Source organism: Hemibagrus wyckioides, linkage group LG02 (genome assembly GCF_019097595.1).
Source record: "Hemibagrus wyckioides isolate EC202008001 linkage group LG02, SWU_Hwy_1.0, whole genome shotgun sequence".
NCBI lineage: Eukaryota > Metazoa > Chordata > Actinopteri > Siluriformes > Bagridae > Hemibagrus > Hemibagrus wyckioides.
In genome coordinates this window covers 24,338,564-24,356,796 of record NC_080711.1, presented here as the reverse complement: position 1 = coordinate 24,356,796, position 18,233 = coordinate 24,338,564, and the positions used below count along the sequence as shown (strand labels likewise).

Genomic DNA, 18,233 nt, shown 5'->3' with positions numbered 1-18,233 from the left:
AAACAGGGTCAGAGATCAGAGCTCTGTGATTTCTCCTACAACGTGCAATCTGGACAAAAGGAGTTAAATTATAGTGTAAAAAAAAAAAATGTCAAGTGCATAACCGAGCACAAAATGTTGCAGAAATAAAGTGACCTGAGGGTTAAAATGATTTGAGGAGGCGGGGATAAACTCAACGGTTCTGAAACATCTCTAATTTGTATCTGAATATTCAAATGATATGTTAATAATGTAATTGCTCTGTGGACTTGTTGATTTGGCACCTAAATTTGGAAAAATGTAAACAAACTAGGTCACAAGCCTGCGAGACTCACTGAGGTCGAGGACATCATCGGTTTTGATGAGGTCTTCGGGGCGTGTCAGAGGCAGCTGTGTCTCCGGTTCCCCCTGCAGCTGCAGAGACAGAGCCCGCAGCATGAAGAACACACGGATGGCCTGTGGAGGGGAGAAAACAAAACAGTTAAATAAAGCATAAGTGTTAGCTCTTAAGTGCCTCAACAGAAAAGAATTTACCCTGTGACCCAGAGATCATCAAATCAAATCTCGATATAAATACGCAACCACCTGGGAATCTGAGGAGCAAAATAAACCGCATTCTCAGGGTGGGAGGGGCATACGCTCTGTCCCTGTCCATCACAGCAACACTAACCAATTGTGAGCGTCTGTGAAATTTAGGTATGTGGAAGAGGACAGACATGCTCTGAATCAGTTACGTGTTACGGAACGTAATTATAGCTTACTTTCTCTCACAGTCTGTACATTTTTTCCACTTAGAAGCACATTTCTCCCCTCGTCCTAATCTCCGCTTCTTACTATTCCTATGTTTACTTTTCCTTCGGGGGGATTCTGTATGTTTATGCTGAAAGTTTATGCCTGTACAGGACTTAAACATGCTCTATAAATAGACATGCCTTGACGATGAACACGCTCTCTCAGCTGCATGCTGATGGATTTTTATGGAGAAACTAAAAGCCTTCCTGATGGCTTCCTTGGAAGTAAAGGGCCAAGCCAAGCCAAATTTTGTAAGCAGGTGGAGACACAATAACGTGAGAGCCTTCAAGAGTGAACATAATGAATCCCATCAGGAATTCCGGCAGCTTACAATTCTCAGAACTAAATTATAGCCGGAGTTCTCTGGAAGCTTTTCAGGGACACGCTGCACTCTGCTGCTGAGCCTCTGGATTAATTAGCTCAGACCACAGGGGAGGAGATGACCGGGCTGTTCACCGTTGAGCGTTAATTGCTTGTTTAGTACTTGTGTTTCTCAGATACCAGACAGGTTTATCCTGAAGCTGCTCCTTTTTCTCTGTAATCAGCGTGTAGTGACCCATTTTCACCTTTGTGTTTATAAATAGCTAGAAATAAAAGCCAAAGGATGGATTCCTACCAAACGTCTCTGTTAGTTTTCCTAAGAACAGAGAGCTGCTAACACAGCAAACAAGACACTTCTAGCAAGCAGACAGGAAAAAAAAAAAAACAGAAACGTAACACAAATCCATCTACAATACATCAGTGGACAAAGCCATATTCTCACTGAAATGTTCTAAGCACATTAGTCATGGTGTGCTGAACCCAAATGATTCCTATGGCGTGTGCGGTCTGACATTTTCCAGTCCTTTTCATTATAAGAAATGTTTAATGTCAGATTCTTGGTTTCAACATCTCGAGTAAAATTTTCCTCAACATCACCGCTCTCATAAGCAACATCTTGATTTATCACCAAGATGCAGAATTATGGCTTCTATTAAAATTTTAAGATCTTAATCTTCAAAGCTCTCTCTGAAGGCTCAGAGAGCTTTAATTATTTTTATCAATTCATTCACAAGCGCAAATAAATAAAGAGTTGAAAGTGACCTCTGAATGCCTTCCTTGTTAATTGTATGACAAGACAGGGTGGAGAAACGTAGAGAAAATTCATAACACATAAATACATAAACAGGGCTTAACAGACTGGTTTCTACACTCACTGCAGACAAAGGGCTCATTCACCTCCTCAGGCTCTATTATTTTTTTTCTTTTTCAGGGCATAAACCTTAGCCAACATGGCCAAAGAAAAATTATCAAAAAGAACAAAAGATATCGAAACAAATTCGGGACAGCGTTCCGGAAAAAAGATCGACTGAGCATAACCAAATGTGATGTGTATTGTTAAACCCAAAAATAAATTTCCTGTGACATTTAACTGCCCCAGACCACAATACACATAACTTCCTGACTGCTAATTGGCTTCTGTACAAAAAATAAATATGTACCTGAAACTCTAAAGACCGTTAAATTAGTCCTGAATAATGTAAAGATCTGGGAATTATTATATAATATAATTTATATATTATATTATATTATATAATTTTAAATGTGATGAGGGGTTTGGCCCAAAAGTTACCCTTTGTGCCAAGTTCCAAAAGTTCAAGCTGCTGTATCATGGGTTTAGAAACAGCAAATCCTCAACAAATGAAGATTTAGCATTACTGAGTGTATAAACGTCAGGTCAGGAAAAAAGTCTGTTATTTTTAGAAAAGAGAAAGAGTAGTTTTTTACTGTACTTTACACCAAACATGCATAACATTATGACCATCATTAGGTAACATGGCACCAGGATGCACTATGGGAAGAAGGCGAGTTGGTGGAGGCAGTGTCCTGCTTTGGTCAATGTTCTACTGGGAAACCTTGGGTCCTGCCATCCATGTGGATGTTACTTGGACATGTACCACCTACCTAAGCATTGTTCCAGACCATGTACACCCTTTCATGGAAACGGTATTCCCTGATGGCTGTGGCCTCTTTCAGCAGGATAATGCACCGTGCCACAAAGCAGAAATGGTTCAGGAATGGTTTGATGACCACTACAACCAGTTTGAGGTGTTGACCTGACCTCCAAATTCCTCCAAATCTATGGGATGTGCTGGACAAAATCATCCATGGAGGCCTCACCTCACAACTTACAGGACTTAAAGGATCTGCTGCTAGCATCTTGGTGCCAGATCCAACAGCATACCTTCAGGGATCTAGTGGAGTCCAGGCCTCGACGGGTCAGGGCTGTGTTGGCAGTAAAAGGGGGACCAACACAATATTAGGCAGGTGGTCATAATGTTATGGCTGATCAGTGTATAAAGTAATTTTTTAGCTTGCAACAAAATCAGCACCAGATCCAACGATGATTTCTGAGCCATGTTTATGCATAACATTGCCAAAAAACCCTGTAACTTGAGCTGGGATTGTGTTGAGAAGTATTTAATATGTTATGACATTTCCAACTAAAGTCTGGAGACCTCAGGTTATATCAACAGTCTGGACAGAAATAAATATAAATAAAATTAATAAATCACCCAGTCTCATCCTGTACGAGAAGGAAACTACTAGGAAATATCACAGAAACAAGAGCAGGCAGATTAGATGTCTGATATCACACCTGGCACGGCGGTATCTCCGGGGATTTCTGCAAATGGAGAATGTCTCATTTTTCCCACAAGAACTGTGAAATTAAACTGTGTGTGTGTGAAACTGACCATGTTTAGTATAAACACATTTTCATTTTCCATGATTTTTTTTTATTACTGTCCTGGCATTGTCCATCATCTGCTACAAGCTCCGCCTCTTTCACATCACAAGACAGTGAAGCACACGAAATCTCATCAGTCTAAAAATCTTCCTGGACTGGATTTGCCAGTGTACTGATGCCCTATATATAGAACACTATAACACAATACCTTTTAACCTTTTAGTTGTAGTCTATGAGCTTTTTAAATATATTATCCAATTTCATTAAAAATGTATTTTTCTAAACGTTGTCGACAAACATTATTTTTTCAAAAATTTTCAACAGTGATCTGAACATAGCAGATGTAAAAAAAAAAAAAACATCCTTATTGCGGTGATATAATACGACTGTGCCTAAAAAAATTGTAGAGAATATTATATGGAATTCGTGTTGAATCTAATCGGACAGTGCGTGCTTTGCATACTAAAAATAAATGATCTAGAACAGAATGTAAAATATGCAAAGTATGTGATATTTGTAGGTGGATTTCCGGCGTCCCACTCACTCTACGTGTTTTCTCCACGTCTCCGCACGGAAGCCGCTTCACGAAGTCGATACCGGTCAGTGGCGTTCCAGTCGGGGGCAGGAGTATGGACGCATCCATCATGAGATACTCCACATTAAGAGGCTTGCTCTAAACACACAAACACGCACACATCCATGACTAAACAAGGGTCTCAAGAAAACAGTGTTTGTGTCCAGTTAACAGGTATCAAATGTTTTATTTGTAGCAGTTTAGATGTACACACCAGAAGCCCACAGTCACGAGTGACTGGCTTTAAAATACGACAAACAAAACTGACTCACCGTCATGCTCCTGTACTCATCTTCAAACATATCCAGGAAGATCTCTTCACCCTGAGGGCGGGAATAACACAGTTCCAGAGAACAAGGATTGTTGAAAAAGAAAATGCAACACAAGAAGATCCGATAATTCCTGATAGAGAGAACAGCATGGCTTTCGGAATACACAGTGCAGGACGGGTCAGGGCTGTTCAGGCAGCAAAAGGGGGACCAAGACAATATTAGGCAGGTGGTCATAATGTTATGCCTGATCGGTGTAGATATCTTGTGGCAATGTGTATTGTTTAACACATTAAAAAAATAATACTGAATACTGACAGTGCCAATTCAAGACCTCTAAATGACCTTAGAAATAATATAACAGGACAATCACATTAATATAAACCTACAGTACAGTTTTGAAGCCATGCTACTGACCACCTACTGACCAATCAGAATCCATTCAACAGCGGAATAGGGAGTGTCTTCAGTAATTGAGGAAAATGCTGTAGATATAAAAGTATAATTACTGCCAGCAGTAGACTTTCAGGCAAGTCTAAAGGAGGTGTTCATAGTAAGCAGGGTGTGTTCTAGCACATAATACATGCTTTCGTTTTTAAATCCTTTGTGCCCTGAAAAGCAGCACACGTTTAAAAATGGATGGCCCGGGCTTGCTCTTGGATCACACCATCATGAATCGCTTCAGGCACAATATTCTGTTACACTCTGCCAGCTTGCATTCTTAAGACAGATATTTTGTATTGTTTTTGTATAATGGAGAGCACAAACATGTCCAGTACAACAACAACAACAAAACTTCACAGTTCCTTTGTATATCCACACTTGAAAGATGAGTTTTGTGAGAATGAAATGCACTGAAAGTGAAAGAGTAAAAGGTCAAGCTATCAGTTGGAGATGATTATAAAAGGACTTTGGTTTACAATTACTGTTTCGAGACCCAGATTTCAGTAAACCTGTTCTGCAAAGCAGAATTAATTGGGGAAGTGGTAGCTCAAGCAGTTAAGGCTTTAGGTTGCTGACTGGAAGATAGGGGTTCAAGCCCCAGCACTGCCAAACTGCCACCATGGGGCCCTTAATAAACTTAATAAAACCATGATACTTGAAACCATGAGCTGAAAGTGAAATATACACTATATTGCCAAAAGTATTCGCTCACCTGCCTTGACTCGCATATGAACTTAAGTGACATCCCATTCCTAATCCATAGGGTTCAATATGACGTCGGTCCACCCTTTGCAGCTATAACAGCTTCAACTCTTCTGGGAAGGCTGTCCACAAGGATTAGGAGTGTGTTTATGGGAATTTTTGACCATTCTTCCAGAAGCGCATTTGTGAGGTCACACACTGATGTTGGACGAGAAGGCCTGGCTCTCAGTCTCCGCTCTAATTCATCCCAAAGGTGTTCTATCGGGTTGAGGTCAGGACTCTGTGCAGGCCAGTCAAGTTCATCCACACCAGACTCTGTCATCCATGTCTTTATGGACCTTGCTTTGGTCACTGGTGCACAGTCATGTTGGAAGAGGAAGGGGCCAGCTCCAAACTGTTCCCACAAAGTTGGGAGCATGGAATTGTCCAAAATGTCTTGGTATGCTGAAGCATTCAGAGTTCCTTTCACTGGAACTAAGGGGCCAAGCCCAGCTCCTGAAAAACAACCCCACACCATAATCCCCCCTCCACCAAACTTTACACTTGGCACAATGCAGTCAGACAAGTACCGTTCTCCTGGCAACCGCCAAACCCAGACTCGTCCATCAGATTGCCAGATGGAGAAGCGCGATTCGTCACTCCAGAGAACGCGTCTCCACTGCTCTAGAGTCCAGTGGCGGCGTGCTTTACACCACTGCATCCGACGCTTTGCATTGCACTTGGTGATGTATGGCTTGGATGCAGCTGCTCGGCCATGGAAACCCATTCCATGAAGCTCTCTGCGCACTGTTCTTGAGATAATCTGAAGGTCACATGAAGTTTGGAGGTCTGTAGCGATGGACTCTGCAGAAAGTTGGCGACCTCTTCGCACTATGCGCCTCAGCATCCGCTGACCCCGCTCCGTCAGTTAACGTGGCCTACCACTTCGTGGCTGAGTTGCTGTCGTTCCCAAACACTTCCACGTTCTTATAATACAGCTGACAGTTGACTGTGGAATATTTAGGAGCGAGGAAATTTCACGACTGGATTTGTTGCACAGGTGGCATCCTATCACAGTTCCACGCTGGAATTCACTGAGCTCCTGAGAGCGACCCATTCTTTCACAAATGTTTGTAAAAACAGTCTGCATGCCTAGGTGCTTGATTTTATACACCTGTGGCCATGGAAGTGATTGGAACACCTGATTCTGATTATTTGGATGGGTGAGCGAATACTTTTGGCAATATAGTGTATATACATAGTGATATATACTGACTAACACACACCTATGAGCAGTGTGTGTTGTCTTTTCGAGGAATGGGCGCTGCTGATCTTACATGTTTGGACAGCGATCTGTCAGGGTTATCCAAACCGAAATCAAAAGAATTGCATTGAGGAGATGTGCTGAGGCGTGTAGAATTAAATATTATTATTATTGCTAAAAATACAAGAAGTCCAGGCGAGGTGACTGACAAAACAAAATATTTTTAAAATCATTTTATTATTATTATTATTTCTAGAATGAAAGCATGTTCGGCAAAAAACAAAACAAAAACACTTGCCTTGTAAAATCGCCGTAGAAGATGAAGACTCTCTTCTCTCGCACCCTGGAAAAGATAACAGAACTTGTGTAAGTAAAATGTATGTGTGTGTGTGTGTGTGTGTGTGTGGCTATTCATCATTTGGCACAAAATGATACAGGGAATTTTCTCGTCATCAATATGCCTTTAGACATGCTGTAATACAATTCAAAACTATTCACCATCTGCACTGGTCTAAGGTCAGACTTTCTAAGATGAAGGCCGACACAGACCCTGTGTGATCGATGTAAGCAGGCTCCCACCACTCTGCTGCACGTGTTCTGGACAAGTCCAACGCTTTTCTGAGGTATTTGAAGAGGTAATAGAACCATCCCCTTTTATTGCGTTGTTTGGTATGGCCCCAGAAAACACCCTTCTCAACAAAAGAGAAATTAGCATGCTGGCCTTCGGTTCTCTTTTTGGCTAGGAGACTCATTAAAATGACTGTTTAAATGGAAGGACCATGTTCCACTAACACATAGCCACTGGATAAGGGAAGTCATGGGTCATCTTAAGTTGGATTATTAAAATTATTATTATTAAAATTAGACAGTCAGAGGGTCTATTGGGACATTTCATAATGTCTGGCAGCCTTTCATAGCTTTTGTTGAGGAAATGGAAGCAGACAACTTGGCAATGTAAACTGAGAAGTGGAAAAAAAAAAAAAAAAAGAGTAATGGTATTGTGAAATTTATCCCACCGCACTGCTGGATTCTGGATCCTGATTGGTCAGAAAGTGGTGAATATTTTCTTCTATAACAGCAGCTCTGAGAGCAGTGAGGGTTTATATTATTGCACTTGTTCTAATATGTCATTACTAATAAATATATATTTATTTATAAAGCATGTAATCTTTAAAAGAATTTTTTTATAAGGGGTTATTAAATGTTTATGGAAGTACTCTCCACTACCAGAGCTTTCAGAGGCAGAAATGTAAATTTTTCAAAGTTTTTCCAGACAGAGGAGTTTATGATTTTGCAGATTTGTTTTTTTTTTTGGTTCATTAGTATGGGGTGACAGTATAATGTGTCACTCTGATTACAGTAAATGAGAAAAAGAATCCACTTCAGGGTGGGAACAGTGCTTCATCACACTATCTTAGTACTTTTCCTCTAATGCATGATGCATGCTTTCACGTGTTTGGTCAACATGTGCTTTACAATTCCCGTTAACATAAACAAAAGCTCTTTGTTAGCTTATTTTTGTATACAAACCTGAATTACTGGATTGTCTATGGGATTCTTCTAGATGGATTTCTGTTTACTTTCACTTTGCCTAGCAGGAAATTGGGAACTTACAGGAAATTGATCATGCTTCTCGTCTCACCAAATCCTTTCTTTTGAGATTGCTTATTCATTCTGAATGACAGACTGTTCCATGCTAAATGTCTGAAGGAGCAATACAGAAGGTCTTTTCTCCCTACTGCTATTGGACTTTACAATCAGAGCTGCTCTCAGTCAACCAGTCGCCATAATACACACTGTGCAACATAATACACTGTGCAATTACAATCATTTAGATTTTGTGCAATAACAATTTAAGATTATAACCTATTGCAATTGTTTGTTTGATATATATATATATACACACACACACAGTGAGGGAAAAAATGATTTGATCCCCTGCTCATTTTGTACGTTTGCCCACTGATAAAGAAATGATCAGTCTGTAATTTTAATGGTAGGTTTATCTGAACAGTGAGAGACAGAATAACAACAAAAAAATCCAGAAAAACACATTTCAAAAAAGTTCTACATTGATTTGCATTTTATTGAGTGAAATAAGTATTTGACCCCTTTGCAAAACATGACTTAGTACTTGGTGCCAAACCCTTGTTGGCAATCACAGACGTCAGACATTTCTTGTAGTTGGCCACCAGGTTTGCACACATCTCACATCTCAAGGAATTTGGGCCCACTCCTCTTTGCAGATCCTCTCCAGGTCATTAAGGTTTTGTGGCTGACCCTTCAGCTCCCTCCACAGATTTTCTATGGGATTAAGGTCTGGAGACTGGCTAGGCCACTACAGGACCTTAATGTGCTTCTTTTTGAACCACTCCTTTGTTGCCTTGGCCGTGTGTTTTGGGTCATTGTCAGGCTGGAATATCCATCCACGACCCATTTTCAATGCCCTGGCTGAGGGAAGGAGGTTCTCACTCAAGATTTAACGGTACATGGCCCCGTCCATCGTCCCTTTGATGCGGTGCAGTTGTCCTGTCACCTGGAGGATGGTGTACTTGGGGTCACAGGCAGCATTCCTCCTCCTCCTCCAAACACAGCGAGATGAGTTAAAGCCAAAGAGCTGGATTTTGGTCTCATTTGACCACAACACTTTCACCAGTTCTCCTCTGAATCATTCAGATGTTCACTGGCAAACTTCAGATGGTCCTGTACATGTGCTTTCTTTAGCAGGGGGACCTTGCGGGCGCTACTGGATTTCAGTCTTTCACGGCATAGTGTGTTACCAATTGTTTTCTTGGTGACTGTGGTCCCAGCTGCCTTGAGATCATTGACAAAATCCTCCAGTGTAATTCTGGGCTGATTCCTCGCCGTTCTCATGATCATTGAAACTCCATGAGGTGAGATCTTGCATGGAGCCCCAGACCGAGGAAGATTGACAGTCCTTTTGTGTTTCTTCCATTTGGGAATAATCGCACCAACTGTTGTCACCTTCTCACCAAGCTGCTTGGCGATGGTCTTGTAGCTCATTCCAGCCTTGTGTAGGTCTACAATCTTGTCCCTGACATCCATGGACAGCTCTTTGGTCTTGTCCATGATGGAGAGTTTGGAATCTGATTGATTGCTTCCTTCTGTGGACAGGTGTCTTTCATACAGGTAACGAGCTGAGATTAAGAGCACTCCCCGAGAGTGCTCCTACTGTAATCTCAGCTCCTTACCTGTATAAAAGACACCTGGGAGCCAGAAATCTTTCTGAATGATATTTGACTGAAATACTTATTTCACTCAATAAAATGCAAATCAATGTAGAACTTTTTTGAAATGTGTTTTTCTGGATTTTTTTGTTGTTATTCTGTCTCTCACTGTTCAGATAAACCGACCATTAAAATTACAGACTGATCATTTCTTTGTCAGTGGGCAAACGTACAAAATCAGCAGGATCAAATCATTTTTTCCCCTCACTGTGTATATTATATATATATATATATATATATATATATATATAGATATATATTTGCTTCATATTTGCACATTTTTTCTTGCTGCTGTAACATGGAAATTTCCCCACTGTGGGACGAATAAAGGTTTGTCTTATCTTATTTAATTTTATATACTGCCCATATCCATACCTTTTGTAATATACAAAGTAATTATTTTAAACAGAGATTAATTCAGTCCTTTGCTTGAGAGTATTTTTGTCTAATTTATTCCCTGCTCTTTATTGTAAGAGAGAAAATGTTCAATTTCACTATTATTAAAGGTGCTTTACTACATCTGCATAAGACTTTTGCAAGAAATATGATGAACTTCCTGTAAACACCCGTTTTCTTACCAGTAAAAAGTAAAAGTAAAAGAAGTCATTAAAATCAGGGGGACTTTCCCTACAGGATCAAGAAATTCAGGTTGAAAAATTCCTGCTTTACCTTAAAGTAGACTCAGTGACTCATTTTCTAGTTGTGTATGTAACACACACAGGCTGTGTAGTGATCTGTTCAGAAACTGTACTGCAGCGTGCCCTGAGGTTACCCGACAGCCACTTCCTGCAGGAGCGGTTCGGGGTGGATGCCTACCTCCAGACAGGCCAGATGGACGTCCTTGATGATGCACCGAGAGCCGGACAGCACCGACTGCTTCAGGAGAAGACAGCTCAGCTCCAGGGTGGCCAGACGCACCCTCCCGTCTGACAGATGAGAAATAGAAACAGCGACAAAGCAGAAAATATTCATGTTAAAAATCACTAATCAATCCAGTTCAAAGTTTTTTCTTCTTGAAGAGCAGAGGCAGTGGTTCAGATTCAGTGAAGGACAAGCCTTAGGGAAAGTACGTTACTATAAGAGAGCCACATAGTTCATTGTTGTAGCATTTTATTAAAGGCAGTTTATTCTATTTTAAAGTGACTATAAGTGTTATTAGCTTTAACTTTTAAATAACTAAATAAAATAAAAATACATTTTCCAAGCTTCTGGTAATGATCTAAAATCTAACATACAAAATGTCTTCATGTGTTAAATTAACTTTCTTTGTTGTGTGTGTGTGTGTAGGTTTGTGTGCACCTGGGAGAGCAGCGTGGTTCATGACTCTGATCAGTCTCTCCACAAGAACATGACTGTAGCTGCTCCGCTCCTGACCTGGAACTGGCAGCTGGATCTTCTCCAGCAGCTCTGGGTTTATACCTGGGTTTTGCACACACACACACACACACACACAGGTATAAGTCAGGACAAGTAGGGTTACTGGTAGGGTTACTAATGTAAAAATTCATGTTTATTCAAGAAAGAGGCTTTTTTTTTTGTTTTCCGTTTTCTAATTTGTATAGGCACGCATATTTATAAACGCTCTCATACTTGATGTGTAAATGTTCTGAGGCCATTTTCTAGACAGTTAATGTGTATATAAGAAGTGATTGATTATTTGGCTTAAATGATTAGTGTTCACTCTTGTTTGATGATCCAGGTTGTAACATGTCAGCAGGACACAATCATGCGAGTTTAATCAAACCCTGCCCTACACACTCTGTGGTTTTTATATCCTGGAGTTTATTTTTGTAGATAATTTGATCATAGGAACTCGGAAACCATCCTTATCAGCGGCAGGTCAGCTCCACTGGAGGTCAAAGGTTAGTAAGAGTTCCTTACTATATGAAGGTAAGGCACATAATCCATTGTTGATGTTTCATGTTTCATTAAATGCATGTACATTATAATATTTATATTTATTATTATGATGTTAATGCTATTATTTCTATTACAGAGTTATGAGACAGTGTTTCATAACAAATGAAGACAATTTAAAACAGTGAAATTAAATGTTAAGTGAAAATGACAGGAAAAACATGCTGCAGATTAGGCGCAAACTATTCAAAGAAATAATGATAATAATATAATATAATATATACACAGGCATAACATTATGACTACCTGCCTACCTTTGGCTGCCAAAACAATCCTGACCCGTCCTGCACTGTGTATTCTGACCCCTTTCTATCAGAACCAGCATTAACTTCTTCAGCAGTTTGATCAACAGTAGCTCGTCTGTTGGATCGGATCACACGGGCCAGCCTTCTAATCGCTCCCCACGTGCATCAATGAGCCTTGACCTCCCATGACCCTGTCTCCGGTTCACCACTGTTCCTTCCTTGGACCACTTTTGATAGATACTGACCACTGCAGACCGGGAACACCCCACAAGAGCTGCAGTTTTGGAGATGCTCTGATCCAGTGGTCTAGCCATCACAATTTGGCCCTTTGTCAAACTCTCTCAAATCCTTACACTTGTCCATTTTTCCTGCTTCTAACATCAACTTTGAGGACAAAATGTTGACTTGCTGCCTAATATATCCCCCCCACTAACAGGAGCCATGATGAGGAGATACTCAGTCTTATTCACTTCACCTGGCACTGCTCATAATGTTATGACTGACCCTTGTATGTATTGTGTGTGTGTGTGTGTCTACCTTTGCTGTGAGACATGGCGAAGAGGAGGCAGAGAACAAAAAGGGCATGGTAGTCTTCCTTCTCACAGTCAAGAGCATTGTACACCATGTCCAAGAAGGGCCTGCCTCACACACACACACACACACACACACACATTCACATATTCTTCCCATCAGACACAAAAATCATCCAAATATCTGAACCTTATCCAGAACTTTCTCTTATCAGCTTATAATTCAACCGAATGTAAGAATGTAGATGAGAAACTCGACCATCTGTCTAACATCACTCTTGAGACAGAACTAATTTCTAAAAAAATAAACAAATAAATAAACAATGAGACTGTTTAACAAGACAGATCCAGGTCTAATCAAGACCCAGGTAATTAAAAATCTGTGTGACTCCTGTGATGATGTTTCTGACCATAACATTAAAAAAAAACAAAAAAAAACAAAAAAAAAACACTGGCATGATGACTGGAAGTCAATAGAACAACACTGATATGCTGCTCTGTCAGTACTGAGCACATACAGTACAGTAGACAGGAAATGATTTGGGATTCAGCAAGCCAAGTTATTTAATCACTGTGATAAGAATGTCTGGGAAGGGGCAGGATGATATTTATAAACCTACAAACTCATTTATACATCCTAACAAATTTCTTAGCTCATGTTTAGCCATTGATTCATTTATAAAAACACAAAGTTGTTTGTGTGTGCCACAGCTACAGGTCCACTCAGGCTCTGTCCCTCAGGCTCGTGAACATTCACTATTAACATGGAGCACCTGCTCCTCTGTCCCTCCATTCCTGCAGCAGCTGCGGCGGTTTTCTCCTCGTCCGTGATGTTCTGCTCCGTGAGTGTGGATACGTCTGAGATTTTGCACTTCTCCATCACCACCATCTCAATCTCTGTGCACACAAACACACACACACACACGAATAAACAGGCTAATCACACCACACTGCAGAAAACGTCACTCCGGATTTTTGTTTACTAGCTGAATGTACATCACTACTGAAAAAAACAACAGATAACAACCCAGTAAAGTTCACGCAGCAGGACAGAGATGGACATGTCATTATGAAACTTTGGTGCTGCTTCACTACGGTGTTATTTCTGCACAACTCCCACAGTACAAACCACAGACATAGACAGTCTAGACATCTTCAACAGCCTCACCTTAAAATATTGTTTATCAACAGGTCAGAGTGCCCACTACGTCAACCACAAACCTTTTTTCAAACATGACCTTCTAACTATTATTTAAAATGTCTCTTAAATTGACTTACTATCCAACACAGAAGAAACCAGTATGTTGGTGTTTTCAGCTGGAAGATTTCTTTATCTAAATACTCTGCTCTCTCTCTCACACACACATATACACATTATATATATATATATATACACACACACACACACACACAGTTCTCAGAATGTTATCAAGACATCATGAGCATGACGATGAGGTGGACAGCACAGAATGAATGTGGACCACTGGCACATGGACAGGATGGAGCATACTGGTGCAGGAGAGCTATGGGAACTGACTCTGTTTGGACACAATTCTGAAGAGTTCCAGTGAAAATCAAAAACATGTTTCTTACTGGGAAATTTAGTGGAACTGAGAAATCTATAAAGTCTGGGAAAGCAAAGTGCAGCACACACTTGTGTGTGACGTAAAAAAGGTCACGGTGAATTAGGAGGAACGTTTAATTTTAAAACATTTCTGAATTTGGTTATTCTGATGGTCTAAGCAAACTATTTGAGTGAACAGGATGGAGATTACACAACTTTTATTCCCATTATAATTTCTGAATAGCAGCAGTGCTGAGTCAGTACTTCTCAGTTCTAATAATTAACGGCAGGAAAATTTATAAGCATGTTTTCTTTTAATCATATCCTGTTACAGGAAATATAGAGGCAAAAAAAAGAAAAAAATAAATCATGGCGAGATCAGTGTGGCCCTTTACTGATCTAAAATGCGAACAAGGTTAACGTGTTTTTCACACTGAATAGTGAGTTATTTAATTTGTGTTAAAAAAAAGGAAAAAAAAGAGTGATATATTAAGCTTACACTGTTACACAGGACACGCCCACAAGTGACAAAAGTACCATTGTGCCACTCCCTCAAGAGACAAAAGTACACAAGCGACTTGTCACACATTAGTAAGTAAGAAGTGTTTGGTAATATTCATGTAAACTAACTTTTTAAAAAAAAAAAAAACCTTATTCAGCCACTTTCTGCTGCTTTTTCATATAGATAGTGGACATGTAGTCCACTGCCCATCGTGTTATACCCTTGTTAGGGTGAATTAAAGCAGGAGGAGCTTCTGCAGAAGGTTCTGCAATTCATATGTGTAACAGTGGCATCAGTAAAGCGGCTTTACATTCTGATTTCAGGTTCAACAAGCAAACATCTAAACTCGACAAACTCAAAATCTGACTTAAATCTTAACGACGGCCAATGAAATGTCTGCAAACAGTAATTAAGGAAAAATAAAACGGTCCAAAATGGAGGAAGTCCTGAGCAAAACAAATATGAAAATTTGGAGGGGTCCTAAATGTTCGTGAAGATCTAAGAAGTTACCTAAATAGTGACCTCAGATAGGTGTAAAGTGTAAAGGCTTCAACTTGGGTTAAGGTGAACGTGTGAAGTTGCAGAGACTCAGATGTGTTAGCGTAACTCCGAGGCCAATTCAGAGAGCTGTAGGGGGCGCTCTGGAGAACAGAGGGTCAGTCAGTGATAGTGGGACATTCATCCGGGGCCACTCACCTTCCGTGTCCCCACTTGTCCTGCTGGCCTTTGAGCTAGCCTCTGTACCTTTAGCCTTCTCCTTCTCCTCGTCAGGGCCTTCCTCGGTTCCCCTCTCCTCCTCATCCTCTTCGCCCACGTTCTTGTAGTTGGGTCGCTTCTGTGCCTTCTTCCTGCCTCGATGCCGACTCATCTCCAGCGAGCGCTCCAGACTCTCTGGTGGCTTGGTGAAGCGTCGCACTGCAGCACTGGACTGGATAAAGAAAAACAAAACAGAAAACATGTCTGTCTGAAAACACGTCAAAATACACAAAGTACAGTTCAATGACAGACAATTCAACATACAAATAAAAAAAAAACCTTCAGTTTGAGTCAGGGTACAGACTGAAATGAGTGAAGGCTAAATGCCTGTAAAACCCACTGGTCAAGCACTTATCAAGTGCTGTTGTGTGGCTCATGGGACAAAAATGGAATTTAAGATCAATGTACTTTAAAGTAACATCATATATTTAAAACAACAACAACAACAAACAGCAGAATAAAACAGGACTGCCTGAACACACGACTTCATAAAGGCACATCATAAAGGGAGATGAAAGCACAAAATGTGCAAAAATAATTCCTTTGATCCTGTACAGACCGAGTGTGTGGACTGTTCCCTGTGTAATAATAAATCTCTAGCACAACATGAAACAAAACACACATTCTGCAATGACCTCAATCACACCATGAAAAATCGTACTGGACGCTGGTTCACATCATGTCTAATTCTTATTGTTTCTGCAAAGACACATAAAAAAATCAAGGTAAGATCTTTATCGTGTACACACTTCCTTTGTTTTCTTCCTGACAAACACACACACAAACACAGAGAGAGAGAGAGAGAGAGAGAGAAGGCAGAGTGCAAAAAGAAAAAAAAAAAAAGAAAAACGGTCCACTGAAATAGGCCGAGGACCTGAAAAAACAGTGTTTGAAACCGAAATTCTGTAAACCGCACTGTAAATGACAGTGGCAGCCCTGATAAGCGCAATGCCACATGAAGGGCCGGTACTAGGAACCCAGCTACTGGCTTCTCAGAAACACGCACGCGTGTGATCTGAAAACAGGAAGCAGATGGGGATGAGGATCAGGGCATGGAGCGGTGATGGAGAACGACCCCGCCTCACAACACCCTGAAAATCTGACAGTCCTTCTGAGACGAGGGGGCAGACGCAGCAGCCCCCACGGGACTTCGTGGGGTCTGGCTGTTCGCAGAACACTTCAAAAGCCTTCACAGGAAAAGGAAGTCACCGGTGAAATGGTGAGAGAAATAAAAGTGCACGGGGACCCGTGACAAAAGTTTGAGCATTGCTGTGGTGGTGCAATAGAAAAGATTTTCCACGCTGGGGTAAAAAGCAGAATTCACACACCTGTATGCATGCAAACTCCAAATCTTTGCCAGGAAATATATATACATATATACACACACACACACACACACACACACACAGAGGTGAGTTCTGAGTCAAATCACTTTTCCGACAGAGTTCACTTGGAAGTGTGTGTGTGTGTGTGTGTATATATGTATATATACATATCACACACACATATATACATATATATACCCTGGAGACTCCTTCCATACTCCTCACGTATTTTATTTGCTAGACTGACTATATTAACACAATGTAAAGCATGCATGAGATGCACTAATGTCAGAACTGCTGTTAGAGAAAAATGAAACACTGACCACTCCACCAACCACTCGGGTAAAAAGTCCGCATCCTGTTTAAAACTGTGTTAAATTTATATCTACCTGTATTTTAACAATAAAAAGAAAAGGTAAAGGTAAGTAAATAAATAAAAATCAGCTTGTGGTTGCAGCCGTTAGTGTTGTTTGAGGTGTTTGAGCTCGGTAACCAAAGGCAGCAAGCTTATGGGTCATGATGACACGGTGGAAATGGAACAGTGCAACACTTCACTCATAACAGCTACCTGTGGCTCGAATGCGGTCACACATCTAATGCTCTGCTCCTTTACAGGTGGCAAAGCTATTTACCAGCAAGAGAGATTTTTAAGAAGATATGCACTGGCTAAGGAAGTGAGATCACACCCACGGAGGGGTATGTGCTGATCTCTTGTCTCGATGAAACTTTTCTGATCTTTTTTTCCCCTTTTTTTTTTTTTATACCATTTACACCACAGCAAGGGTTCACTTTTGTTTTTAAACTTCTTTTTATCTTTTGACGTCACGGCAGTTTGTCTTAAGCATGCCTAATAGCGATGAAGGACTGATTTTTCAGTACGATGGTGACTGATAAATAAAAAGAAAATTAAAAAAGGCTTCTGTAGGTGTGCTAATCTGATGTAGACTTGCAGCGTAGTTGCTAGAAGTCTGTGAGACAGACCACATCACCTTCTCGTTTCATGAAGGAAAGTCAAACTAAAACTATAACCCGAGACTGAACCAATCTATTCTAGAAACTAGTAAGGGGTGTGACGTCAGGGGGCTATAAGCACATTTCCAGCAAACCAGGCAGCAGGTGTGAGACTCGTGGACAGAAGATATGCGAGAGCTGTTAGCTGTAGCGCCGGATTGTGTGTACAGGGTTAAAAAACGAAGCAGACACACTTGTTAAAAAGTCATGCTTCCTGTGTTTATCTTAAAGTGATGATTAATAAAAATTCTGGTGTACAGAACTTTACAAAGCATCACGGGTACTGATAGTCACATGATGTGTGTGTGTGTGTGTGATTGCTGGGCAGACAGAAGCATCTGCTTCTTCTTATGGGAAAGGCAAAGTAGGTTAGAGGTGCTATGCTGCATTCAGCTGCTGAGATC

At 40.6% G+C, this 18,233-nt stretch overlaps 1 protein-coding gene across 4 annotated transcripts in view; it reads right to left on the bottom strand.

Annotated features, from left to right (window-relative positions):
* Positions 1 to 18,233, bottom strand: part of clec16a (C-type lectin domain containing 16A) — a 50,485-nt gene that overhangs the window by 15,315 nt on the left and 16,937 nt on the right. For 3 of the 4 annotated variants that reach the window (XM_058408334.1, XM_058408307.1, XM_058408317.1), the window contains exons 10-18: positions 15,434 to 15,665; positions 13,445 to 13,568; positions 12,679 to 12,779; positions 11,279 to 11,398; positions 10,796 to 10,905; positions 7,030 to 7,074; positions 4,346 to 4,396; positions 4,044 to 4,172; positions 315 to 435 (exon numbers count right to left, since the gene is read on the bottom strand). In XM_058408334.1, coding sequence (XP_058264317.1) covers positions 315 to 435; positions 4,044 to 4,172; positions 4,346 to 4,396; positions 7,030 to 7,074; positions 10,796 to 10,905; positions 11,279 to 11,398; positions 12,679 to 12,779; positions 13,445 to 13,568; positions 15,434 to 15,665 — 1,033 coding nt within the window. The remainder of the gene's footprint in view (positions 1 to 314; positions 436 to 4,043; positions 4,173 to 4,345; positions 4,397 to 7,029; positions 7,075 to 10,795; positions 10,906 to 11,278; positions 11,399 to 12,678; positions 12,780 to 13,444; positions 13,569 to 15,433; positions 15,666 to 18,233) is intronic. The other variant, XM_058408326.1, reaches the window with a different exon arrangement.